The 27547-nt window shown below is 45.9% G+C and overlaps 1 protein-coding gene across 2 annotated transcripts in view; it reads right to left on the minus strand.

Annotated features, from left to right (window-relative positions):
* LOC146834956 (sterol carrier protein 2-like) overlaps window positions 1-27547 on the minus strand; it is a 372999-nt gene that overhangs the window by 190127 nt on the left and 155325 nt on the right. For both annotated transcript variants that reach the window (XM_085602598.1, XM_085602597.1), the window contains 2 exons: window positions 24183-24246; window positions 17439-17525 (listed from right to left, as the gene is read on the minus strand). In XM_085602598.1, coding sequence (XP_085458724.1) covers window positions 17439-17525; window positions 24183-24246 — 151 coding nt within the window. The remainder of the gene's footprint in view (window positions 1-17438; window positions 17526-24182; window positions 24247-27547) is intronic.

A 27547-nucleotide genomic window follows, 5' to 3' on the forward strand; every position in this document is an offset into this window, starting at 1 on the left:
TTTTTTGAATTCAAAAACCAACTATACCACCAGACCAAAGGTACTTCCATGGGGAGTACCTTTGCTCCGAGTCTGGCCTGTTTATACATGGCCTGGTTTGAGGGGATACACATATTCTGTGATACAAATCCATATCGTCATAATATCCGACTATGGAAACGATTCATAGATGACATCTTGATTTTTTGGACACGAGACTCCACGAGCTATGAAGCATTTTTTGCATGGCTCAATCACCTGAATCCTCACCTCAAATTCACAATCACAGCATCTCCATCTCAAATTGCATTCCTTGATTTAACTATCAGACTGACCCAGGGTGTTCTTTCAACAACTCTCTATAGGAAAGCTACTGATCGTAACAGCTTGCTACATTTCACCAGCTACCATCCAAGAGCACTTAAAGAGAATTTACCCTTCGGGCAGTTTCTTAGATTGAGGAGGAATTGCAGCACTATAGATGCTTTCAAAAGTGAGGCAGATACTCTATCACGCAATTTAAGGGAAAGGCAATACCCAATGAAAAGTATTGCCCAGTCCAAAAAACGGGCCAGGAATAATAACAGAGAAGCCCTTTTGGAACCCAGAGTAGACACGACAACAATCTCTGATATCCTGACCTGCGTCACGACTTTCACACCTAACACCAACCAAGTGACTAAGGTTCTAAAGAAACATTGGAGTATCCTTAACACAGGGGCAATGAATCTCGAACCACCCCGGTTTGCATACAAACGCTCCAAAAATGTTAAGGATTTGATTATCCAAACCAGACCCAGACCCAAAACTAAATCCACACAGAGCACACTATGGCAACTTCCAGCAGTTAAGGGACACTATCCTTGTGGGATGTGTACTGCATGCGCGTTCACATCCATACATAAAACCATCACCCTTAACACCACTTTCTGCTGGGAATTGAGATCACACACGAACTGTAACACCAGTAACTGCATATACCTGATCACATGCCCCTGCAATTTATATTACGTAGGGATGACGACCAGACCGAGATAAAAGTGCGGATCTCAGAACATCGCAGCAATTTTCGGTGCCAAAAACAGAACACTAAGATTAGTGCCCATTTCTTAGAGAAACAACACTCACCAGATTCGATTAAATGGCTTATTCTGGAAGCCAACCCTCATTTACCTCAGCACAATCTTTTCAAGAGAGAACAGAGATGGATACACCGACTGTCCTCAAATGTCATGGGGCTCAACGATGATATTCCATGGGGGTCTCTTATTTCCTAATTGACAGTTTTTAGGAGACTTCCAGCTTAATGTGTACTCTACTCTGTATGCACTTCGCTGTAATTGTCAGGAGACTTCCAGCTGAATATCTGTTTCTTCCAAATCTAATAACACCTACAGAATCCACACGGGACCATCAGGTCCTCATTCCAACTCCTTCGCTCATCATGCTTCCACCACTCATGATAGTGTTTCTAATCATATTCTTAACCGTGTCCCCCAATCCAAGATGGCCGACGCGGTTTTTCTGCCCATTTCCACCGGAATGAAATAAATATATTCTATGTTTCTCCGAGGGTGGTCTAAATAAGACTTTATTAATTATATTGTTACTCTAGTTTACTCACCCTGCTCCCGCAGATTAGTTACGCTTTAATCGCATATACCACTCCACACTCGCGGCAAAGTTCCGATCACGTGAGACCATCACGTGATTAGACCGGATGCTCAAAAACCACGTACTGCATCCTAGACACTACCTCCCAGACTCGGTGGCTCGGGTAGGTCTAGGAATACAGCGTGAGCGGGGCAGATGTAAGTACCATCATATTTTTAATCCAGATACCACTCCTGACTCTGGTAGAGAAACACTCGGTCATTACTGCGAGCACCCTGTAATCATTTAGACGCCCCCTTTCCTTACACGTCTTGTGCTTACTCTGTTAATTACTGGCGCTCGACTACAACTTTAAGTTCCTGTCCTTCAGATCTGAGGACATTTGCCTTTCCAGCATGTAACATCACGGTTGAGTTGATTATGTGAGGCAGTGCTCTATCACATCACGAAGTAGATTGCAACTCATACGCTGGATTAGAGCCACTTTTCAGAAGGTCCCTACCTGTGATCCATGATACACCTATTGGATCCCAGTCCATCAACATATTCATTGATTAATCGCATTACTGTTGCCCCTGTTGTCTTCATGTTCATATATGTTGTGGTTTGTGACTCTCCCACCCTCCCTCTGTCCATACCATTAAGTCCATTACAACTTTTTTGGGTTTAGACCTACTTTTAGAGGTTCCCTGGCTCATGCAGAGCCCACCAAGTACTGTTGTGGTCCACAGTCCTACTGAATGGGGTGAGTCCTATGACCCTTTCAGCTGTCTTGTTTATATACTTTTTTATTTGTTCCACATAGGTGAATAGGCACTCTAGTTCACTTTGTTGGCACATCACTTAATTGGAGCGGTTTTCGACGCTCATATATCAGTAACCACCACTGATCCTTTTAAATATGACTGAGATGAATCACCTTGACAGCCTTTTGCGTTTGTTTTTCATGTATCTATTACCTGTGATCACATTTGATATAACAATGATCTGTTTATTCTACCGTTCCCCCTTCTTCACAGGTAGTACCAGACCATGACAGGTATTTTAGTTAACTGACTTTCTCACATTACTTGTTGTGATTGCGAGACTAATATTCTGTATAGTCCCCACTTATTCTTTTGTAGATAGTTTTGTTTATAGGTCCTGACGAATCGCGAGTGCACGAGCTCACAGCGAGAAACATGTTGACCACTTACACTAATTTTAAAACACTCTAATTAGAGACATTAAACTCTACCGAGTGTCAAACACACCTTTTTAATTAGGGAAGGAGACCTTTAGAATAAAATCGAATTCCTATATTGGTACTCTCGACCCTGTTTTAAATCACATTTTTTCACATCTACATCTATCAGGCCCCCATACCCGCACTTCACCAAACGGCTGTTGGATTAAAGAACTCCGATAAAGTGCCCCTTTAAGGGAGCCCGTTAGGCATTGCACCGCCGGCCCGACGAGGAGCAGCCCAGATGATGAAGCATGACACCTGAAAGGGTGTGTGAGGGCATTAATATCCAACAAAAGGATTACCCAACCTGCACACAATGCATTTGTAGTCTTATCCAGCTCTCCTGTTGATTCATTCTCAACCTTCACTCTTCATTGAGGAACAACAGGTAATACTTCTTCTTGATAGTCTTACTGTTGGGGCACACTACCTGTCTGGACCTCCCACTCCCTAGAGAGCGGAAAAAGCCCTTTCCATCCCCCTTATTTGAAACCGTTGTGATTAAAGCATCACTTGGGTGAGGCAGCACAAACATGATATCTTATGCTACGTTAAAACAATTTAAGTGCACATTCAACCAGTGGTTTTATGGCGCTGAGGTAACTGAGACATAGATTGCAACAGGCCATTACTCCTAAAGAGCGTTGTCTGTAGGCGCTTCCTAAATGCAGTGTAGCAGGAAGTAAATCTGGAGAGCAAACATGGAGCCACCAATTGTCTTCCGTTTAAAGATGGGGATAGTGAGACCTTACATTGTGCATGGGAGTATGTCTTTGAATGGGGGCAGAGACAAAAGCGGGGCTTCCCGTCTGGAGTGACTTAAAAATGAGGCACCCTGCCTTGAAGATTGAATGCCGTTCTACAGGAAGCCAGTGTAAGTGGTCTATGAAATTTGCTAAAGGGATTAAGATAGGCATACCTGGTCATAATCTTTCAGCCAGTGAATTTTTAATTCATGAAGTTTGTGAGGTAATAAGAGTCTCCTCTAACTAGTTCTTAATCAACAATATGCTGCTCCGCCCCCTAAGCGAGAACATATAATGTGTGATTTATGCCGAAAAGGTAAAAAGAATTCCTTGAAGTCTATCGGAGTATTACTGGCAATATATTCAGAGAAAAATATGCCATAAAACCATGGACGAGGCCTGAAAAATAACAATTAATAATTAAATGGTCACCTAAATATAAATTTGTGAGTTTGTACAGAAATAATCAAAGCAATGCTTACTGTCGTTTGAAAATAGTCCCCTCCGCATCAGAAGGAAGACAGCCTACAGTCTTAAAGATTTTGAATGTTAATCTCTTGTGCATACTGTATTTGACAGTCAAAATACAGTAATGTTGGTAAAAAAAACACCATGAGAAATCAATGGCCTTCAGCATCACTACAAACAAAACACTTAGCTAAGCTTATGTGTCCAATGGTACCATAAATACATCGGAGACTTATCTGTGTATTATTGGTGAACATAACCATCAACAATTGAGCACTCCTGGACAGAAGGCAATTATTTAGCAAAGTTTACTCTTGGAGGACAGGGCCTTCTACCACAGAAGGTGTTATGTCCAGAAAAGAGATCCTAACTTAGGTTGGTGTAACACACCCAACACATACTGATACATCACTGCAGTGCAGGATGGTCGTGTAATTCAAACCAATGAGATATGAAAGTCAGTGCAAACGTACACTCTCTTCTATTTGCCTCTTAACAAACTCCTAAATCATACTTCTACTACAGGGTAGATAGGAGTAAGATGCTGTACATTATAGGTTGCAGTTCTGTCTCACATAGGCACCACTAGCCATATACTACGATAAGGAGTTATGGCACTACAGAGAGTGAATGTGTGCCACCATAAGAAAGGTGTCTCCTTGCCAATAACTCAATTAAATAACAGTGGTTAGTTTGTTCGAGGTGGGAGCTAGGGCAGTCATTTTCTATACATCTCATTCATAATACTGTTGTAATACCGTTGCAAAATTATTTTAAACAGACAAAAGCTATAACTTTACAATTAGTTCAGAATGACGCTGCCCTCCTACTAATGAAACAATATCTCTCCAATCTTTAGTTGCACTGAAATGGTTTCCTTTGACCTAAGAGATTACAGTTCCAAGATTTTCTTTGTGATCCACAAGTTATGGGCTCATATCGCTCTCATTAATAGTATGTGAGGACATGATATCCTTCAAGAAAGGGTTGAAGACCTGACTCTTCCCAGCTTATTGGTCGACTGATCAGTTCAACATTTTTATGGATATATGGGACTAGCACTAGTATTCCTTCAAGGCCATAGTTGCGCTTTATAAATGGTATTCCATTCATTTGTTCAGATATACAATTCAGGTAATACTCCCTATTGCCGGTTTGACCAGAAAGATGCACATACAAGAACTGTTTCTCAGTAAAGCTATTAGGCCTTTTACTGTTCTCATTTCATCATGGCTTTCAGATTAGCGAAACTGGAGGTTGCACTACATAGGTCTCCACCAAACAGACTAACAGGCACATGCATCAAAGCTATTTGCGATCGCAAACGGCGCGAATCGCAAAAATTTGGCCGTTTGCGATCGCAAAAATAGCTTTTGCGATGCATGAAACAACTTGCCACTCGCAATTTAAGAAATCGCAAATTGTGATTTCTTAAATAGCGATTGCATTTAAGGAATCCCTAATTGCGATGAGAAAATTACCATGAGGCTGGACCTCATGGTAATTTGCGAAAACTTAGAAAAATTCACTTATTTGCATTTTACTAAGTTTCATGTTGCCCACACACATGCCCTTAGAGCATGTGTGTATGCAACATTTGTGCAGAGTGAACATACATGGGTGCAATAGGGTGTCATTTTGACACCCTTGCACCATCGAAATTGCGGGAGCAATTTGCGAGTACCTACTGGTACTCGCAAATTGCTCCCGCAATCTCTAATTCATTCCTATGGGCCTGGAGGCCCATAGGAATGAATGGGAAGACATTCCTTAATTGCGACTCGCAATTTGCTAGTCGCAATTAAGGAATTTGTGGGAATCGCTATTTCTTTAGCGATTCCTACATGCATAGGGTTTTGCTATTCCTTAATTGCGATTCCTTAATAATCGCTATTAAGGAATTGCAAAACCCTATGATGATGCATGTGCCTGTAAGTTTCTTCCAGGACACCAGTCATGTTTGGACCACACAACGAGACTACTAGCTATGGGCTGTCCCTTTATAATTAGTCCACATGCTTGAACAAACCTTGAACTATGCCCTGTCCAGAGACACTTCCACACCCACATCACACCTCCACCTGAGCATCTATACTACTACATATCAATGCCATACTACCACCACCCACAACATTGCACTCCACCATACAAGCTATACCATCACTTCAACAATAAAGTAGAACACCCCATGTAGTACTGTGCCACCACGTCCAACACAAAACCACCACCCTAGCCCAGCCATCAACCTGCATCCCATTAACAACCACAGGATCGGGGGCGTGGCTTGCAGCCGCGAGAAATGGCTGCGGCGTAGAAAAGCTCCGGGACCAGCGTGCGTTCCCCGATTAATCCGGCACCATATCCTGTCAGAAATCCGCTTTAAAAGACACAAGTGAACATCGGAAGGTAGGGGGCATCCGCCGATCCTGTCAGCGACAGTCCAACCGCGTCGCACCAAGAACCCGGGCCGCGTTGCTGGAGGCGGCCTATCAACAATGGTGACGCCGCGGCCTCGATTTATGCAGGGGGCCCGGCGGGACCGCACAGATTACCGCGTTCACGGAGACGTGGTGGCCAGCAATTACACTCAAGCGCTGACTCGGAAGGCAAAGGACATGAGCCGACCCGATTAACAACTACACAGCCGCATCGCAGGGAGAACCCGGGCCGCACCGCTTGCTGCGGCCTAATAACAAAGGAGACGCCGCGGCCTCGATTTATGCAAGGGCCCGGAGGGATCGCGCCCGAATCGCCGCATCCTCGAGGAACCGGCGGCTAGTACAGATACTCAGGTGCCACAGGAAAATACGGCGCTGCTCCGGCCTCCACGACCCTGCTGTCTCGAGGCAGCCGCAGAAGTACTGATCATACACCGAGAGTCCCTGACTGCTTGGGGGTGAGGTGAGAGGCATAGCGCTGGCTGGTGAGGCTGCACAAACACACCCTGAAGGATACCGGTGTACCAATGCCCCCCCAGTTTTCGCTTTGTAGGCGGTATAATCAAGCTCCTTGCTGAGGCTAGAAGTGAAGACAGACAGGCAGTGCCGCTTGGGACACCCGGGAGAACGTGAGGTGAAGGCGACCCCCTAGGCAAGATATCCTGCGCATTCAGGGAGGGAGCAGAGAAGTGAGGGCAGGAGCGCCGGCCGGGAGAGGCGACGCGAGGGCCCGTCTGACATGGTCTGTAACGTTACCACCGTCATCGAACCCAGGGGCAGTGACCAAGCGGAGTGATACGCTGCACGGAGGCGAGACCTACAGCCTGGAAGGTATTGATGGTAGAGGACACTTAACGTCCGGAGCGGATACAAGTGACGCCACCCCTAATACTCGCCCAGTAACAGGCTCACTGAGCCGAGCTACACACAAGAGGAGTCCTGGCCAGCGCCAGCTGCGGCACCAGTCGACCGGCCCACCCACCCACCCATCATACTGAGTGCCCGGGAAAACCGACAGGCTGCGTATGTCTGGTAGGCACTCGGCGGGCGGCGGCGATTACCGTCCAGTGATCGGAGACAGGCGCTTAGAGATCTTGGAAGTCAGTCAGAGATGAGGGGCAAGGGGCCTCGCACAACTCCGCAGCTCAAACTGGACAAATATGCTTATTCCAAAGACCCTTCAACGTTGCCTGAACGACGGTCCCCAACGGAGGCAGCCCTCACTAACGTGCAAACCACAGTGGGATCGATCTCCTCGGATGTTTCATTTCTGAGAGCGGACTTTCAGAAAATGGCCACCAGAGTCACGGAGGTGGAGAGGGTGGCGACCGCCCTCGCGACAGACACAAGCGACTTACAACGGAAGGTCCGCCAGTTAGAAGCTGATAACAAGATCATGGCGGCCAAGCTGGACGACCAGGAAGGGCGATCCAGACGCAACAATGTTAGAATTACGGGAGTCCCGGAGAGTCAAGGAAGCCAAGCCATGGATCTCTACGTCGAAGACCTCATCAACACTCGGCTTCAGCCAAGGGGGCTCTCCACCTTCTTTTCAGTGGAAAGGGCGTGTCGCGTCCTGGGAGGCAAGCCTAAACCGGGGGCACCCCCCAGAGCTATCCTAGCCCGCATTTTCAATTATCGAGATCGAGACGTCATACTACAGACTGCGCAGGTGGCTCCCCGGCTGCGAATCCAGATCTCATTCTTTCCCGACTATACTGCGGCAGTCACGAAGAGAAGAAGAAACTTCATGGAGGTTAAAAAAAGAACTCAAAAGCAGAGAGTTATCATACGCCATGTTGTTCCCAGCCAGGCTGAGAGTAGTGGCGGATGGGAAAACGTGTTTTTTCGAAACACCGGAGGAGGCATGGGATTGGCTAGAGGGCTGGCGTCGAACAGAGAGACCCCGACGGACAGGACGGCACCCGCAACGACTCCAAGAGGGGAACAAAACCGCGGATCGCACTATCGAGAACAAGGAGGACTCCCAGCATCAGAAGCTGGGCAGCGATGTCCCGTGTCCTTAATCTGTGGAGCAATACCCCGTCGCATGGACCGGCCCGGGATCAGAAAAGAACACAAAACAAAACACAAACAAAGAAAGAAAAGACACACGAGAGAGGGGGTAACTGTGGCGGTTAACCAGCGTTGCCGAGATCCGAATGACAAAACCAGAATATGTATGGCACATCACATTGAAAATTTAGCGATGCACCTACAAGATAAGACTGACAACCGGATTATCGTCTTTGAGCAAGGGGACACCGAGGCGCTTCTCGGACTTTCCCCCCCACACGCAAGTACTGTTTAATGGGATTGAAGCACTCTGCATTGTTGGGGAGGCGGGTAGTTCAGAATCTGTCTAGCAGGGGAGCAGGGAGGGGGGGGGGGAGGAGTGGGGGGTTGTTTTTGTTTCATCAAGGGGAATTTGTTTCATGTTCTTAATTGTATTTTTTGCATTATACATACGAGCATATGCACTTCTATTGGAGTCAGTCACACAAAAGTCACTACACACGCCAGATACAGCGCTGTCAGGGATCCGTTTCCATGTCTTCGTCCTCACACCCACAAGGCTATGACAGATACGACCCTTAACTCACAGGTGAATAATAAGCAGGCACCAGGGTCGCCATTAACAGTAGTCTCCTGGAATGTAAACGGCCTTGGTAACAAGATAAAGAGAGGCCTGGTATTGCAATACCTCAAAAGGCATGCACCATCAGTCACCCTGATACAAGAAACACACATGGTTGGTACGGCAGTCAAGGCATTGGACAGATGGGGCTTTAAAATGGTGACCCGCTCTGAATTCACGTCGGGTTCCAGGGGGGTTGGGATCTTACTCCGCAGGAGCTGCCCTCTGGTCCTGACTGCAACCTGGACAGATGATCAGGGTCGATTTGCAGCGGCCTCCTGTCAGTGGGAAGGACGGGTTCTTAACTTTGTCTCGGTGTACATACCTCCGGCATTGCACGCGATGGCGTTTAGGGCCCTAGGCAAGTTCCTGCTAGACCTGGCCCCCAGGGAGATCATCATAGGAGGCGACTTTAACACCATGATGGATACCGCGCGAGATAGATGTCCCCCTAGGAGTCAAGGAACGGGTTCATCGCCCCTACATGACTTTACTGACGCACTTTGCTTGGTGGATGTATGGCGCGTGCGCCAGCCCTTAGAGCACCAATACACACACCATTCGGGTGCGCATAATAGTCTTTCTCGGATAGACTATTTTCTCACCGCCCAAACAGGGTTAGACGATATACAAGAGGTCAAACATCTCTCGAGAGGCATCTCGGATCACTCACCCTTACTATTAACATACTCTTCTCGCCTCATGGGCAGGAGGAGTATTTACCCTATCTACCCAGGATATCTCAAAGTTCCACAGATTAGGAAAATCATGCACAAGACCACGAAGCACTATTTTCAGGACAACGTTAATACAGTTGAGTCTCCACTTATCCTTTGGCAGGCCTATAAGGCAGTTTTACGTGGACAGGCCATCTCAACGATCACTGCACATAAACAAGCGCAAGCGCAACAAGTATTAGACTTGGAACGTGCGGTAGACCGCGCGGAGGGAGATCACGCAGCGGATCTCAACGGCGCCAACAACCATGCTCTACACTTAGCTAGACAAGCATCCAGGGACCACGTATGGGAGGTGGCCAAGACACGGATAACGAAAACACGACATACGATATGCGAAGTGGGGGATAAAGCTAGAAAGTTACTGGCATGGCTAGACAAAAAGGAGAGGGCCAGTCGTTGGGTGGCGCACCTTCGGTTAACCACCGGAGAGACGATAGCAGACCCGAATGATATCGCAAAGACATTTGCGCATCATTTCGAAGCAGTATACACTCCTATGGCAACGACAACAGTCGAAGAAAATCTAGAATTCTTACAAGACATACAGCTCCCACGATTAACCTCACAAGACGCACAACTACTAGAATTGGACCTTATCACTGAGGAAATCGCCGCGGCCATCAGGGGCCTCCAGCCCGGGAAGGCGCTGGGACCCAATGGGATCCCACTGGAATGGTATAATACAGAGACTGACACACTGGTACCGCACTTGTTAAGAATGTACCAGGCTAGTTTAGAGGAAGGAATGCTCCAGCGAGACCAGAGGGTGGCTACACTCATAGCGATACTCAAGCAGCCACTGGCGCAGGTAGCGGTGAACGGGCGACTGTCGAAAGACTTTCCGCTGGGACGAGGGACCAGAGAGGGCTGCCCCCTCTCCCCTTTGCTATTTGCGTTGGTCTTGGAGCCGCTTGCGGCACGGATTCGGGCAGACCCGGTGGTAAAAGGACTGAAATGGACAGATGACTGGGAGGACCGGATCTCCCTCTACGCAGATGATATTTTACTATATTTGACACACACCCGGAGCGCTCCCTCAATTGCTTGTTAGACATTTGCGCCTCATATGGCAGAGTCTCTGGTTACTCTATTAATTGGAACAAATCTCTGTTATATATACTCAACGGCCCTTCCCCACGCCTGCCCAGAGGGGCTGAGATACAGATAGCAACTGACGGATTCAAATATCTTGGCATCCATATCACGCCAAACCACGTGCACTTTACAGAGCGCAACTTGCTTCCGCCGCTGAAGAGGCTCAGGAGTGACGTTAGAAGCTGGCACTCCCTCCCGCTGACAATGTTGGGGAGGGCTGCGCTGTTTAAAATCATGGTTCTCCCCCGGTTTCTTTACGCAATACAAAACACACCCATGTCCATACCCGACTCATACTTCAAAGCCATTGCAGCGGAGGTGGGTCACCTTCTGTGGGAGGGGAAGCCTCACTGTATAGCTATGCGTAAACTAATGCGGAGCTGGTATGACGGTGGCATTGCGCTACCTAATGTCCATTTATATTATTGGGCCTCCCAACTTATAGTGATCAATCAATGGTTACATGCCCCCAGGACGAACTGGCGCTACGTATGGATAGACACCTGATTGGTACGGACGGAATAATGGGCGCCCTTTATGATAAAGCCAAGATAAACAAATTGATCGGTCCAACGGCACACACGGTGCAGGTTTGGTACAGGGCACAACGGGCACTGGGATGGGAGGGGACGATAACTCAACATACACCATTATGGGACTCTCCCCGGTTCGGCAAGCTGCGTAAGAGCAAAGGTTTTAAACAGTGGGACCTGATGGGCATTTCCAGGGTGGGTGACCTTTGGAAAAAGGGGGAGGTGGTCACTTTTGCGCCACTCCACTCAACGTACAAAATGGCAGGGACAGAGCAATACCAATACATGCAAATAAAACATGCCCTTACAAGGGCCATACCTCCGGAAAGTGATCTGCCCGAGTCATCAACACTGGAGGACCGTTTGCTAACTGACTCTTTAGCCAAAAAAGCAATCTCATTAACATATCGGAAACTGGTCAATAACCAGAAAGACCCCACACAGGCCCTTAGGGAGAGGTGGCAGGCGGAGATAGGTGAGCTGGACGAGCAGGATTGGCAGGAGGCGCTTGCGTCCCCACGAGAAGTTGCGACCCCCTCCAGACTAAAGCTTGTGCAGCTAAAAATACTGCATAGAACATACTACACAAGATCGACACTTCACATAATAGGGAAGGCAGACACGCCACTTTGCCTTACGGGTTGTGGGTCTATAGGTACATTCTACCACACCATATGGGACTGTCCCAGCATACAACGGTATTGGGGGGCGGTGTTGGCCGCGGTGACCCAGGTCTGCGGGGTTGATGTCCCCCCTGAGCCACGCAGATGTCTACTTAATGTGTGGGAGCCAACGGATCTCGACCATGCAGCGCAGGAATGGGTGACACTGCCCATCGTATTTGCCAAGCGAAACATCGCACAACACTGGGGAGCAATGACGATCCCCACCCATCAGCAATGGTGCCGAGATCTCGATAGCGGCATGGTGGCGGAAAAGGCAGTTTTTATTAATAGGGGATGCCCCCGAAAATGGACATGTGTATGGGAAAAATGGAACAACTTTTGGGGAAACATATGTGCCCCACCACACGAAGACTCAGAACCGGCCTTGAGCGACTAAAACTTACGATGTGATACCCACTGGGGGTCCCTTTGGGAGGGGAGGATTACATTGTGCGAATTGTATGAAAAGAGAACTGATCTGACCGTATTTCAATCAATACTGAGGACTGTACAAGGGTGGCGCAATGTACGTGATATTAACCAATGACTGTATTAATTAGGATGATGTATTGCTCGATTTTGATATTAATTAGTGATAACAAATAAAAACATTTTATAATAACAATCACAGGATCCCAGCACCACACGTTGCAATCTAACCTACTGCACTTCTACACTTTATCATCACACTACTATTCTCAGCACTACTCTTTCCAACAACAGTGCACTATAACCGGACTGAAGAAACACCAATTATCTTCTACACCACACAGAAATTCTTCCACCCCATTCCGCCATACTGCCACCTCAGAACTGCCCTCACCTCAAGCAGCACACAAACACCACATAACACACCACCTGACAACCAACTCATGTAACAACACACAGAAAACCAAACCATCACCTGTACACAACCAACCAGAGCGCCATTTACCTTAATAGTACTCCACCAATATCCCATTGCAACATAAATCATCCCAACACCATACCATACATCATAATACTCCCATCTCAAAGCCCAACCACTCACAACAATTGATTTATAACAGAACACCGCACTACTACCCCATTCACCACAGTTAATGGCGGCCACGCGCAGCAGGCGCACCACTGGTGCGCCAAAGGTGCACCTAAGGCTAGCCCGTCTTTGCCCATCCGCAACCCTACCGCGACCCGCGTCAGGGACCCTGGATCTCCAACCATCCACCACTATGACTCAGCTACCCTCCTTGCACTCAACCCCGGGAGGAACAGCAACTGCCAGCTGTCCACGCCGAGCACCACCCACAGACAGTTCTCCTGCCGTCATTGCCGCCAGACCTTCAACACCAACAGCACTCCCCCGGCCATCACCCCCGCACCGAATGCCAACACCTCCGAAACCCTGAGGTGCATCCTCCTCAACGTGATCTCCCTGCACAAACACACCTTGAGATCTGGGACCTCCTCAGCACCCTCTCACCAGACGTCGCCTTCTTTACAGAAACCTGGACCAACGCCTCCTCCGCCCCTGACATCGCCATCGCCATCCCTGACGGGTACAAGATCCAGTGGAAAGACTGCCCCAACTGACCAGGAGGAGGACTCGCCATCGCACACTAGAGCTCCCTCCAACTCTCCACCTCCACCACGAATGACTCCCTCTCCACCCCCGAACACCTTCACTTCCAGATCCAGACCAGCCTGTGAACCACACTTCGCGGCACCCTCGCTTACAGACCCCCCGGACCTTGCGCATCGTTCGCCATGACCATCGCCGACCTCATCGTGCCCCATGCCATTACCTCCATGGACTACATACTCTTCAGAGACCTGAACTTCTACCTCCACAACCTCAGCGACTCCAACTTCACCACTCTCCTGGATAACCTCGCCAACATCGGCCTGAAACAGCACGTCAGCATACCCACCCACAAGGCAGGACACGCCGTCGACCCCATCTTCCTAGGAGGCAATAGCATCCACTTCAGCCACACCATGCAACACCCTTGGACGGACCACCACTGTGTACACTTCAACGTCGACAAACCCACCACACCCAAACCTGCACTACGCCCTCCACAAAGGAACTGGAGCAAAATCACTGAGGAGCAGCTCAACTCCACCCTCAACCGCGATGCCCCCAACCCCTCGACAGACACCAACCTTGCAGCCACAGATGGATCTCCAACTGCGCAGAGGAGCTCGCACCCCTACGCAACTCCAACAGACAACGCCCCAGGAAGGCCACCTGGTTCATCACTGAACTCCAGGAATCCAGACGCACCTGCAGACGTCTCGAGAAGAACTGGAGAAACAGCAAAATGCCAGAAAATTTCACCACCTACAAGAACGCCATGACGGAATACCACCAACGCATCAGATCCACCAAAAGGACCTTCATCAAAAACAAGATCCTCGCCAACACCAGCAATTCCGGAACTCTTCAGAGTCTTCCAGGAATTCACCAATCCCCCCAGGGAAACCACAGACATCACCTCCTCCCTGGACCTCTGTGACAAGCTTGGAACCTAATTCTATCTGAAAATCAAGGACCTCTACGACCACTTCAACATCCAGACACCCGACTCCGAAACCACCTCCCTCTCCAGCATCACCAGCCAGCCTAGCATCTCCTCCGGGACCTCAGTCACCACTGAAGACACCACTTCCACCATGAAAGGCATCCACTCAGGAGCCCCCATGGACCCCTGCCTGCCACACATCTACCACAGAGCCGCCACCGCCATGGCTCCAGAACTACGACGCACCATCAACACCACCTTCAGGACCCGCACCTTTCCCTACGACTGGAAACAGGCAGAAGTCAGACCTGCTGAAGAAGCCCTCAGCAGACCCCACGGACCTCAAGAGCTACCGACCCATCTCTCTCCTCCCCTTCGTGACCAAAGTTACAGAGAATATAGTCAATGCCCAGCTAACAAGATTAATTGGAGAAAAATCCATCCTCGACCCCTCCTAATCCAGATTCCGCAGCAACCACAGCACCGAGACCGCTGTACTCGCCACCACAGACGATATCCGCACCGTCCTCGACCAAGGACACACCAATGCCCCCAGCCTCCTCGACCTCTCTGCAGGGTTGACCGCCTCCCACCGCACACTCATCGCCAGACTCCACAATGCCGGCATACAGGTAACCGCCCTCGACTGGATCTGCTCCTTCCTAACCGGCAGAACCCAAAGAGTCAGACTGCCAACCTTCCTCTCCGAACCCATGGAAATCAACTGCAAAGTACCCCAAGGATCGTCGCTCAGCCCCACGCTCTTCAACATCTACATGGCCCCCCCTCGCTGCCATCGTCAGACAGCACGAACTCAGCATAGTATCCTACGCAGACGACACCCAGCTCATCCTCTTTCTCACCAAGGACCAGACTCGACTTCCAGGAAGGAATGAAGGACGTCACATTCTGGATGAGTAGCAGCTGCCTGAAGCTCAACTGGGAGAAGATAGAGGTCCTCGGACCCTCCCCCTCTGCATGGGACAACACTTGGTGGCCCACCACCCTCGGCAGCCATCCCACCCCCCACAGACCACGCCCGAAACCTCAGCATCGTACTAGACTCCTTCCTTTCCATGACCCGACAGGTCAATGTCATCGCCTCCAGCTGCTTCAACACCCTTCGCATCCTCCGAAAGACCTTCCAATGGATCCCCCCGAATCAAGGAAGACTGTCACCCACACACTCATAACCAGCAGACTAGACTACGGAAACGCCCTCTACACCGGGATCAACAAGTCTCTGCTCCACAAACTCCAGACCATACAGAACACTGCAGCCAGACTCGTCCTCGACATCCCTCAACACGAACACATCACCCAACACCTGCGTAAACTCAACCTGCTCCCCACTGAGAAGAGAGTTACTTTCAAGATACTCACCCATGCCTACAAATTCCTCCACAGCACCGGACCCCAATACCTCAATGAGAGAATCTCCTTCCACGTACCCAAGAGAAACCTCCGATCCGCCGACCTCACCGAAACCCCGCTCATCTGCAGAGCAAGAACGGGTGGAAGAGCCTTCTCCTACATCGCAGCCAAGACCTGGAACGAGCTCCCGATCGACATCAGATGCACCTCCTACCTGAACATCTTCAGGAAGAAACTCAAGACCTGGCTCTTCGACTGAACGGAGCTGCTTTACCCCCCCCCCCCTCCAGCGCCTTGGGATCCTCACGGGTGAGTAGTGCGCTTACAATTCCCCTGATTGATTGATTGAAATGTTCTGCCCCCAAACACGGCACTACCATCAATATACTATTGGAGCAAGCCCCACATTACTCTAATACCTCTTCTCAACCACATAACCATCCCCTCCACCACACCACTGCAAAATCACAACACTGCGTGGAATTACCATCCATCTCCACCACCATGCCCATCACTACAAGAAATCATCCACCATAGTACCACCTACTGCCACACAATGTATCACTGCTCTACTGCCCAACACCAGCAGGCTTCCTTCCACAGTGCTACACTAAAACCCCCACCGGAGTGCAACCACTCCCCTGACACCATTGCTGCTCCAGTGCCATCCATATGCCACTAAACTAACATTAGTGCACTAACTTCCTCAAGCCCTGCGCTTCAGCTATCCCCTTGCATGCACTATCATGCTCTGCACTGCTCTTCTCCCCCAAAACATTGTATTGCCATCCCACATCACCATTCAATCTTTCTTCCTATGAGTGTATATAAGTGTATATAAAACAGCTTAATTCTTAACACACACAATAAAGGTGTCAGACCTATTGGCGTCCTCATGGCTGGTTTATTAAAAGATTGATACTTTATGTAAAGTTCAGCAAATAGGAAGTTGATAAACAGTCGATCAACATGTATGCATAGTTTGTGCCGAAAGGCAACTAGGGTTGGAAGAGTCTTTCTGATATAGGTTCAAAGTTATAGTATTAATTCTCTCTGAAATTCTGGGCAGACATTGAAACACTGATGGTTCTACTATGGTTTTAAAGCTATTTTTAACTTTCAAATAGAAGAGCTTCATGCATAAAGAGACTACTACACATCTATGTTGGCAACCTACAAATCTAAAATCACAGTAATATGCACACATAATATTTAAAACCATTTTGCCATCTCACTTTTAACTACTTCAAACAAATGCAAAAAATAAAGAATAAAGAATCCGCACCAGAGAATACATTTCGATTAAGCATCACAAATAAGACTGGTTCTGTTGTGCTTCTTGCTGGTACATTCAGAATACGAATACTTCCTCTTGACACAAAACTAACTAGGATTTGTAGATCTAATGTTTCTTACCAGCACTGTAACATAGTCAGGTACTCAAATATTTTTCGTGAATTCAGTACTTGTTCCATACTGTATTCATCTTGGAACTGGGAATAGCTGCAAAAAAAATCAATTGTAATAGTAAGCAGCGCAAAAATGTAAAGGGGAGTATAACACCTATCAATGTATAAGCATGCAGGTGAAGCAGATAAGCATTACCACCACAGTAAATTAATTTATGTAGGATGTAGTGCATGGCATTTATCAGGATCAGTTGGGAATGGATGTTATTTTTTGTACACTAATGCTTCCACAATTCAGGAGTGAAAAATGAGAAATATTACTATAGAACATTAATGCCAACAGGGTGAATGGAGAAGAATTAATGTGCCGCACTGCTGAACAGTGGTAAATAGGGAGTTGTGGCTACAGTGTACCTTTACACTGACTCCACTATCTTTGTAGAGCACCAGGTATAACCCTGTGTGTATCCCTTCATGGCACTATATATTGTAACAGCTGGGTCTAGAGTTGGCTCAACTGAATTTGTGACAATGGGGATGTATCTCACATGTGTGCAGCTAACACTATCCTCCATAAACACTCATTCGAGCTGGACTGGGTATTTTCCAACTTATGTATGATACATTTGATTTCATCTTTACTATTCAAGCTTGGCTGCAGTTTATAGTAACTAAACAGTTATATAAATAAGCATTAAAACTACCATTTAAAATATAAAACACAGAACAAACCTTCAAAGATGCAGTACACACACTGAATAGCAATTTAGCTTGTAGGCTCTCGGAATTGAGGACAGTGTGACCCATTCCTATTTAATGCTCGTTCTATCCCATAAAGGAAGGCTTATTGACATGATGCTTCGAAGAGGGATTCTCCCCTTCCTAGAGATTATGGGTTGGAAATCCAAAGATTAAGATTTCAAAATGGCACGAGGATAACCTTTTTCAAAAATTAAATGGTGGATTTTGCTATATGAGCTCAGACCCTTAAATGGGCCGACAATTACACTCCTTTAAGAACTGCAAGATGGCATTTGGGGTTAGAGAGACTGAGTACTTTTGTAACTTCCAGCTACATCAATAGGTCTTGCACCTGATTTGATTTGATTGGTATATTTGTAGAGTGCAACGAATGCCCAAGGGCGTCTTGGCGCTAGAGTCGGTAGATCTGAGCTGTGCTGGTGGGGTATACAGGCTGAATCAGTTGTTAAAGAGACAGGGTTTTAGCGCCTTTCTAAAGGACAAAAGCGATGAGCTGCTCTTTATGGAGATTGGAAGTAGGTTCCAGGTCTTAACTGTCCCTAACAGGAAGCTTCTTCCACACCAATGGGCCTTCTTAAACTTACGTATCTGCAGAAGTTTAGTATGGGCAGATATTAGGCTTCTGACCGGCGCATACCATTTCAGGCGCGTCCTCAAAAATTGTGGCCCTGTGCCATGTAGAGCTTTGAAGGCCAGGCATTGGGATTTAAACTTCATCCTTTTTTCCACCGGGAGCCAGTGGAGGGCTCTTAGAAGGACTTGAACCTCGGAATATCTAGGACTAGTCTGGCTGCAGCATTCTGCAGACGCTGCAGTCTTAGTAGATGCTGGGATTGGATCCCCATGTATAGGGCATACCCATAATCCAATCTGGAAAGGACCAAAGCTGTAACCAGAGTTTTGAGTGTATCGGGAGGGATGAATGGACGGATTTTTCTGATCACTTTTGAATGAACCTGATGATAGAGGAGAGCCTATTGATCCGACTGTTGAATGTTAGTTTATAATCAAAGATGATTCCAAGATTTTTGACGTTGGGCAATCACCCAGATTGGCATGCCACCATCTGGGCCAGAAAGTGGAGTCAGAGCCCAACAGCAAGACTTCAGTCTTTCCACCGTTCAATTTCAGGCAGTTGGACTGCATCCATTGGTGACCTAGGACATACAGCCATTGAAACGGTCGGCAGTCTCCTCCACGTTGCTTGAGACTGACACCACCAGCTGGGTGTCGTCTGCATAGGAGACAGCCAAAAAACCCAAACTGCCTAATGAGCGAGGCCAAAGGAGCCACATATACATTAAATATTGTGGGGCTCAGAGAAGAGCCCTGAGACAACCCACAAGGCAGTTTAAGAAATTTGGATGAGAAGGCTCCCAGTTCAACGGAGAAGGTTCTATCGGCTAGGTAGGATAATAACAGTGAAAGGGCGGTGTCTCGGATCCCCAGCTCCGCTAGTCTACTGGCTAGTATTATGTGGTTGACTGTATCGAAGGCCGCCGATAGATCTAGCAAAATCAAGGGGGCCTTACCCCCTGAATCTATTATTGCCATAAGTTCCTCAGCCGCCATGACCAAAGCTGTCTTCGTTCCATGTCCTTCCCGAAACCCATATTGTGAGTAATCCAGGAGGTTCCTGGAAGAAATATATGCAGTAAGCAGTGCATTAAGTAGTTTCTCAAGTTCTTTTGCCGGAAATGCAATTCTGGAGATAGGACGATAGCTGCTGGGGTCCTTAGGGACAAGGTTTTTTTTTTTAACAAGAGGAAGAAGTGAGGCTATCTTCCAAGGATCTGGGAAGAAGCCTGACTGAATTACCTTATTGAACACCACACTTAGGAGTTCACTTAATATTTCAGGAAACAGATGTAGTACTTTAGGAGGGCAGGGGTCTGTTGGGGCTCCTGATTTGGATGTTTTCACCACCTGAATGATTTGTTCTAGTGTTGGGGGAGAGGTGGTGAAAGCTGAAATGGTGGTAGTGGGATCTGAGGCTGTCGGAGTGATCTTGGCGACTGAGCTAACACTATCCCTGAAGGAGTTATACACCGTCTCAACTTTATCTATGAACGACTGTCCCAGTAAATTGCAGAATTCTGCGCTGCTTTCCATCCGAGCCATTACTGGTAGTTTAGCTAATATTTTAACTGTTGGGAAAAGCTCCCTGCAAGAGTTCCTTGCCTCACAAATCTTTGCCGTAAAGTATTTACTTTTTTCCTCGACAATCATTTTCTTGTAAACTGCCAGTGCTTGCATACTTCGTTTTTTCATCCAAATCATAGTTTACTTTCTTTCTGACCTTCTACACGCTTGTTTTTGCACTCTAAATTGATCCGTAAACCAAAGTTCAGAAGGACTTTTCCGCCAGGAGAGGCAGCTCTTTGTGGGGGCTAGGATGTCTACCGCTGTTTTGATCCATGAGGATAGCCGATGGACAGAAGCATTGATGTCTGTCAAAAGGTCTGGTTTAGTGCTTAATAATAAAACTTGTAGGGTAGAAGGGTTAATGTTGGCTCAGTGTCGGCGGGTGACAGAGGCTGGTGCGTTTACGAATATCGGAGAGTGCTGATCTGCACTAAGGGAAAACATTATAACTTTATGGTCTGACCAGGGGACATGAATTACTTCTGATAGTTTAAGTGAAAGGCTTCAAGTGAAGATCCCATCTAGGGTGTGTCCAGCGGCATGGGTGTCTTACTTTACAATCTGTTTTAATGAAAAACAAGCCATTAAATCAACTAGTAAGGCTGTATCATGATCTGCAAGCTTTTCTAGGTGATCGTTAAAGTCTCCTAGGCTCGTGAAATCAGATGCCTCTACACTGGATTCAAGGAAGGGGCTAATAACATTAAAAAAAAGAGGTCTGTGCTCTTTGGGGTCCTGTATAAGAGAAGACCTTTTAGTGTGTAATTAATACTAAGTGCAATCTGGAATATTAAAGTTTAACAGTCTTGGGAGCTTCCAGCGGAGGATCAAGTCACATGCATGTCCTCTCTAAGGATGATAGCTAATCCTCCCCCCCGTTTGTTAGCTCTATCTGCTCTGATAATGGTATATCCTGCTGGTCGTGCGAAAGCAAGATCAGGGTCTGCCGACTCATCTGCCCAAGTTTCTGTAATGAATGCCAAGTCAAGCTTCTGTGCGCCTATCAATTCCGCAACCTCTGTGTTATGTTTCGGCAATGACATCGTATTGATCAACATAGCCTGAAAGACTTTAGTTGTTTTTTGTGTGAGATGGATTTTGTTGTGGTGTTAGAGCCTTAACGTTAGTGAAATTGAGCTGTAGTTTGCAGTGCTGGCACTGCTTAGGACCATTCTGAAGATCTAGTCGAGGGCAACAAGTGTTAGTATACTTTGTATTCAGCCTGAATATTTCCTCTCTGGTTTAAATTATACTCTTTGCTTTGTGGGGAAAACGATCAGGGGTTATGACTCTCGGCGCAGTCCAGGGCCGGACGGACGCAGACGGCTTGCCTTTGACGCACCAGTGGTGCGCCCGCTGCGTACGTCCGCTCTAGCATCAGGCTTTTAGGGTGTGCGGCGGGAAAGACTAGCCCGCTCACTGCCCGGAAGTGAGGGAAGGTCAGGAGCCCAGGGAAATGCCCTCCGCTTAAACGGCACTTGCCATGTCGGGCCGGGGCGGTAAACGAGGAATCGGGGAAACAAGGCTGCCAATTACCATGTCGGGAGAACCCGGGCAAGACCCAGGTAACAGCTAGGTGAGAGACAACACGAGCCCCTAATAGCGATGGTTTTGTATCATCAAAAGGCTAAGCAATATGCAATGCGGTGTATCATGAACATATTTTAAAACACAAGATATTTGAAACACATGTTAAAACAATCTAAAAGCTGCCAACTATACAATATTAATTAAAATAGCGTGCAGGAACAGCAAACGCGGCAGTTCTTACCGCTTCTGGACATCAAAGTAGCAGCACTTATGCCCAAAACCCATGGTCTCAAACAATCACAAATTATTAACAAGCAGCAAGAAAGGTGACAAATAGAAATAAATGACAAATTTGAATGAGATCCTGGCGCTCTAGCGGCAACTGCAAGGACTAAGAATGTGAGGGTCTGGCAGATTAGTCCTTGACAAACAAGCTGGATATACTGTCTGCCTTATACCACTGTGTTATATCCTCCGGCGCTAGTAAGAATGTACAGTGGATATCGGTCATGTTTACAATGGAGTACCCATCTGTCGAACTCTAATTCAGGCCATTAGAATTTGAAAAAGGAGTCCAGAAGAGCACAATGGAACTGATTGACATCATACAAAAGAGGAACTCTATATAAGTTCTAAGTAGTATTAGTGTAAAAATCAAGTAGATAATAAAGTGAACAGGATGTTTTACTAGGATAATTATATACAAGAAAGTTGACTTTTTAGATCCCACCCCACAAGCTGACAAAGGATTTCAAGGAATCTGCTTGGTCTCATTACCCCTTATGTGAACAGGTGTGATATTCTGTACTTTTTGTATGTGTGTTTAGCTTTAATTTACAATGTCAGCCATTGTAGGTTTATCTGTGCCTCTCAGGATGGAATGTGTATCTTTAATTTGGTGAAACTGTTATTCTGTGGATTTCCTGAAGCTGGTACTAGCAGGCTGAGGTGTTACCTATAACTTAAATAAAGAATCTTTTACTACACCTTTGACACTTTTTGGAGGATTCTTACAACAGGTTTGACTCTTGCTCTCATGGAGTGAAGTTTTTAGAATGTTACACCTCTCTCACAGCGTCTCTCTGAAAGGCAATGAGTTGAGCAGGGGCATAATGTCCTTGACGAAGAGAGGGGTCAATAATTCCAGCCACAGCACTAGGTTGTTAGCGCAGGGTTCGAAATTAGGAGTTAGGAGTATACAGTACCCACTAAATACCAGGTATGAAAATCCAGATCACCACAATCTTACGTTCAGTTTGAATCGCCAAATGTCTAATAGGTGATAATTATCGCACCTAATAAACAAGATTTTATTAGGTGCTATAGTTATCGCCAAAGCTTCCTAGAATTTCTGAAAATCTTTGTTCATGTGCCCAATGTAAGAGCCCATGGCTCCAGAAAAGGTAGGAGCGGACAGCCTGATGATCATCATTGAATCATTTGAAAATAAAGAGGTTGTAACTGAGTCTTCAAGCAGCAGGAGTGGGAACAGAATCTTTCGGCTGCCACTAAAAGGACAGTGACCTCCACAGGATGTAGGCGTGATCCTAATGTCCTCATTGAATGACCACAAATGCAAAAATCATGCCCGAGAGTGGAGGCCACAAAGTAAGTCCCTTCATACAAAGTAAACACAATTGTGAGATTTCTTACCCTCAATTTGGAATCGTTTAAAAGCAAAGACGGCTGGTATTGCACATCCAGGAAACAGTTACTGAGGGTCCACCAGGATGTGGAAGTGCACTTATTCACCAGCATGGAAGCAGTTCCAAATTGCGTGGGTTTGGGCAGAGACGTCCTGGAGCATTAGTATAGTACCTGATGTTTGCACATGTGTGTGTTCATATGATTCAATGTGGGGTTACGTACTAAGTTTAGAGGTGGCTTGTTGAGTGGCAGTGAATGATGTGATAATACTTATAGCTGTTGCTCCCTCTTGTTCCCTATCAGATACTCAGCCATGCGCCATAGGATCAGAGGATGCAGTGCCAGCAATTATCGGGAGGAATTCATGTACTTTGTATATCTTATAGATATAAGGAGTGATTTGTCAATAAACAAAGCGAGTAATAGTGACAGGTGCTGCACTTTGTGAGCATAGTATAGTGAAGATAGTTATAATTTACATTATTTAACATTGTTGTAACTTGAAACATTCGAATGAAAATATTAAAAGTTGAGGATTTTCCTGGTCAGAAAACCAGATTTAACATCACCCAAAACCCAGGCATCTCAGACATATTGAGGTTTGCAGGCAAACTCCAAAGACAATCAGTCGATAACAACTATCATATTAAATGGTGCTGGTACTCACGGGTTGTTAGTGGAATGCTTGTGATTCTTCCATGCAATTTTGGCAAAATGTTCTAGCTTTGTACCTAAAGTTAATGTAAAGAAAAGAACCAGTGAACAATGTAGCAGACTAAATACACATACACTCTGACAGTTTCTAACATTACTGTTTAAGTGCACATCCAACTACTATATACAAAATTACAATTTCTACAGATTCAAATGGCATTCAATATTTACACAGTCAAAACACACCCAATTTATCACAAATAAATAACATATCAAATTCCACTTACAAATTTCTAAAGCACATATACTAAAATCAGGTCTTAAAATGTGTTAAGTGGCGACAATCATCAGCACCACACCTATGCCACCTCATTCATTCCCTCCTACAATTATGCACAACTGCAGAATGCATTAACTCACAACCAAACAAGTCATTTATCTGACACGGCTAAACAAATACCAAGATGTGATTACGGAAAGAAAAATTACTCATCTACTTCTTTCTACTTAATGTCCATTAAATATTAACAACTAAGTCTATCACAGACCACTTTGGTTCCCATTCCCCCATGACACGTTTTCCTCACATGGCTCCCAGAGGCCTAAGAGGCAGAGAAGGTGGCCTCCTTATCAAGAAGTTTTCTACAACTTTACCTGCCCTATTATCAAACATCCCTCCCTCAACATTTTAGCACCACTGCATTACAACTACTGCCCCCATAAAACATTCATGTCATCACCATTTACTGCCCTCCAGGAGCTACAGGCTCCTTCTTTGAAGACCTGGACACCATTATAGAAATATTTTCTCCAAACTACCCCCTGATCGTTTTAAAGAATTTCAATCTGGACTTAAGCAATAATCTTTCTTTGGTCATACCTCTCAGACACCTCACCACTGAACACACAACCAGTACCTACTCACAAACACGATAAACCTCTTTACTTAATTCCCAAGTCCAAAACCAGAGCCTACATAACTCTCACCATTTTCCCTTCTTTCTCTGACCATGCAATCATTTAATTTCAGTCCTTTTTTATTCAGTTTTCAATAAAGTAAAACTATAAAAGACCAAAAAACAATTAAAACAATACATCATGTCAAAGCCAGAGGTTTCCTCAGACTGACGGCGCCAAATAAAAAACAAACAACATGGAACCACACGTGAGCACCAGATAACATCTGTAAGTATAGCAATGCCGGTCTAACCTGTTTAATATCCCGCCCAGTCAACAGACTACATAATAAAGTCAACCTTAATTGATTATAAAATGTGCAGAGCATAATAAAGTGCAAAGTGTCCTGTTTGGAGACTGAATCACATTTCTAGGAACATGGTTCAGGTATTTTGTGCAGCCTTCAGGAACGATTAAAAATAATGAAACAGATTAAACCTAAAGCTGGTTAATAAAAACCAGTGATGATTTGACATATTTAACAATATTTAAGGCTCAATCGATGGTGTAGTTCTAATAGGCATATATGCTCTAACATTCACTTTTACTAGGGCATGCAAGTCTCTTTCATCCTTTTTCCAGCACAAAAAAGCAATAGACTCAGAATGGTCATAAATGACCGACTGTCCCAATATTTTAAAACAAGATTCAACTTAGCTTACGAAGGTTTTCTTGAGGCATGATCAAGGCTCTACAATCTTTAATAGGATGGTTGAGACCACTTTCAGATCTTGACCAGACCGAGAGTCATAAAATGAGTGGTAACAACCACAAGATATCAGATAGATACCCTAGCCCAGTTTCCTTGTGGGTGATAAAAGAAGTTGTGCCCTGAGGGAGCAATAGCATGTGGTTCAAAAAAGTTACTTTCAGCTACTTGAGATGTTGAGAAAAGTGCGTATTTCTAGATGGCGCTACCATAAGCTGCAACAGAAATGCATTTGCCCTTATCATTCTTTAGCATAGCATCTAAGGACCTGTGACCAACCTATTGGCAGCATCAAAAACATATGTGATACTCCTTCCAAAGGCTGGTCTTTTAGACATTAACAAAGAAAACGAAGTAAGGGCAGCACCAAACATCACTCCCAGGTATGGAAAAGAATCACCCTTTCCAAACTATCATTCACTTATATACCACCATCCCTAATCATTTGCAGACAAAAAACACACCTATTACCAAATGTAAAAATCTCCCTTGTCATGTTTCATTATTAAACCAAATTCATAAGGGCAATGAACTTCTGCTCCACCCACCTCTTTTTTTAATCATTTTATTGACCCATTGCAAACATTATTTAACTCACACAGCTCTACATGTACCTTCACCCGAGTTACTCCCCATCCACAGCCCTGTATTACCATCAAGATTCCCACTACAGAAACAAAAAAATGCAGGCTCAGTCACAGAACATTTGGATTATTACAAATATGCTCTCAACAACCTCAAAGTGGCACTGAACACAGCCATATCAAATTACTTTCTTGATTTAAAATGCTCTCTATGTTATAACACCAATACCTTCCCTACACAATTTACATCCAGCACTTCCTACCTTGCACTCCTTTATTAACCAATGTCACAAAACTATCTACACGGAGCCCACTTCTGCCATCGAATTGATTTCCACACTAAAATCCGCCAATCCCTTACGGGCACCAATTGACTCTTTCAGTTATTTTCGGCTCTCAGATCTGGAGTTCGGCCATATTTAAGCACTCTTCAACTACTGTCTCAGCGCTGGTTTCAATCCTTTATGTTTTAAGTCAGCTGGGCCACACTTTTACTAATCAACCCCATCAATCTATCATTCGGTATTCTAACCTCCTTTCTCTTCCGAAGTATTGAAACGTCTTGTCTTTAACCCTCTGATCTTACTCTTCATCTCCAAAAACCTATTTATCCTAAAATCGGGATTCAAAGCCCTTCATTCTACAGAAATCAGCCTCTTTTATGCGGCTAATGTCTTAACCTCGGCCCACCTTAACAACCTATTGTCTATCCTTGGGCTCCCGGTCTGCTCACGTGCTGATCACTTTACCCTCATGTCAATCCCATCTACCATAGGCACCACTGACAAAGAACTCAGTTGATTCTCCTCCTACTTCTCTTAAAGAACCTTTTCTGTTTTATACAGGTCATAACACTCCAACTCTCCCTTCAAACTCCTTATTAGTCTGTGGTTCTCGCAGTCGTATCCCTTTGCATCTGCTTTTCTCTACCTCTCCAGGTAGCATTATCATTTCCTTTGATGACTCACATCATCTTATTACTCCCTTTGGTATCTCAGATCATCACCAGATCTTCTTCTCCAACTTTTGCCCCAGCTTTACAAATATGACTATCTCAAAGGTTTACAGACACTTATAAACGTATAGCCTAACATCTTCCTATGCCAAACCCCAGAAATTACGTATTGA

Source organism: Triturus cristatus, chromosome 4_2 (assembly GCF_964204655.1).
Source record: "Triturus cristatus chromosome 4_2, aTriCri1.1, whole genome shotgun sequence".
Lineage (NCBI taxonomy): Eukaryota > Metazoa > Chordata > Amphibia > Caudata > Salamandridae > Triturus > Triturus cristatus.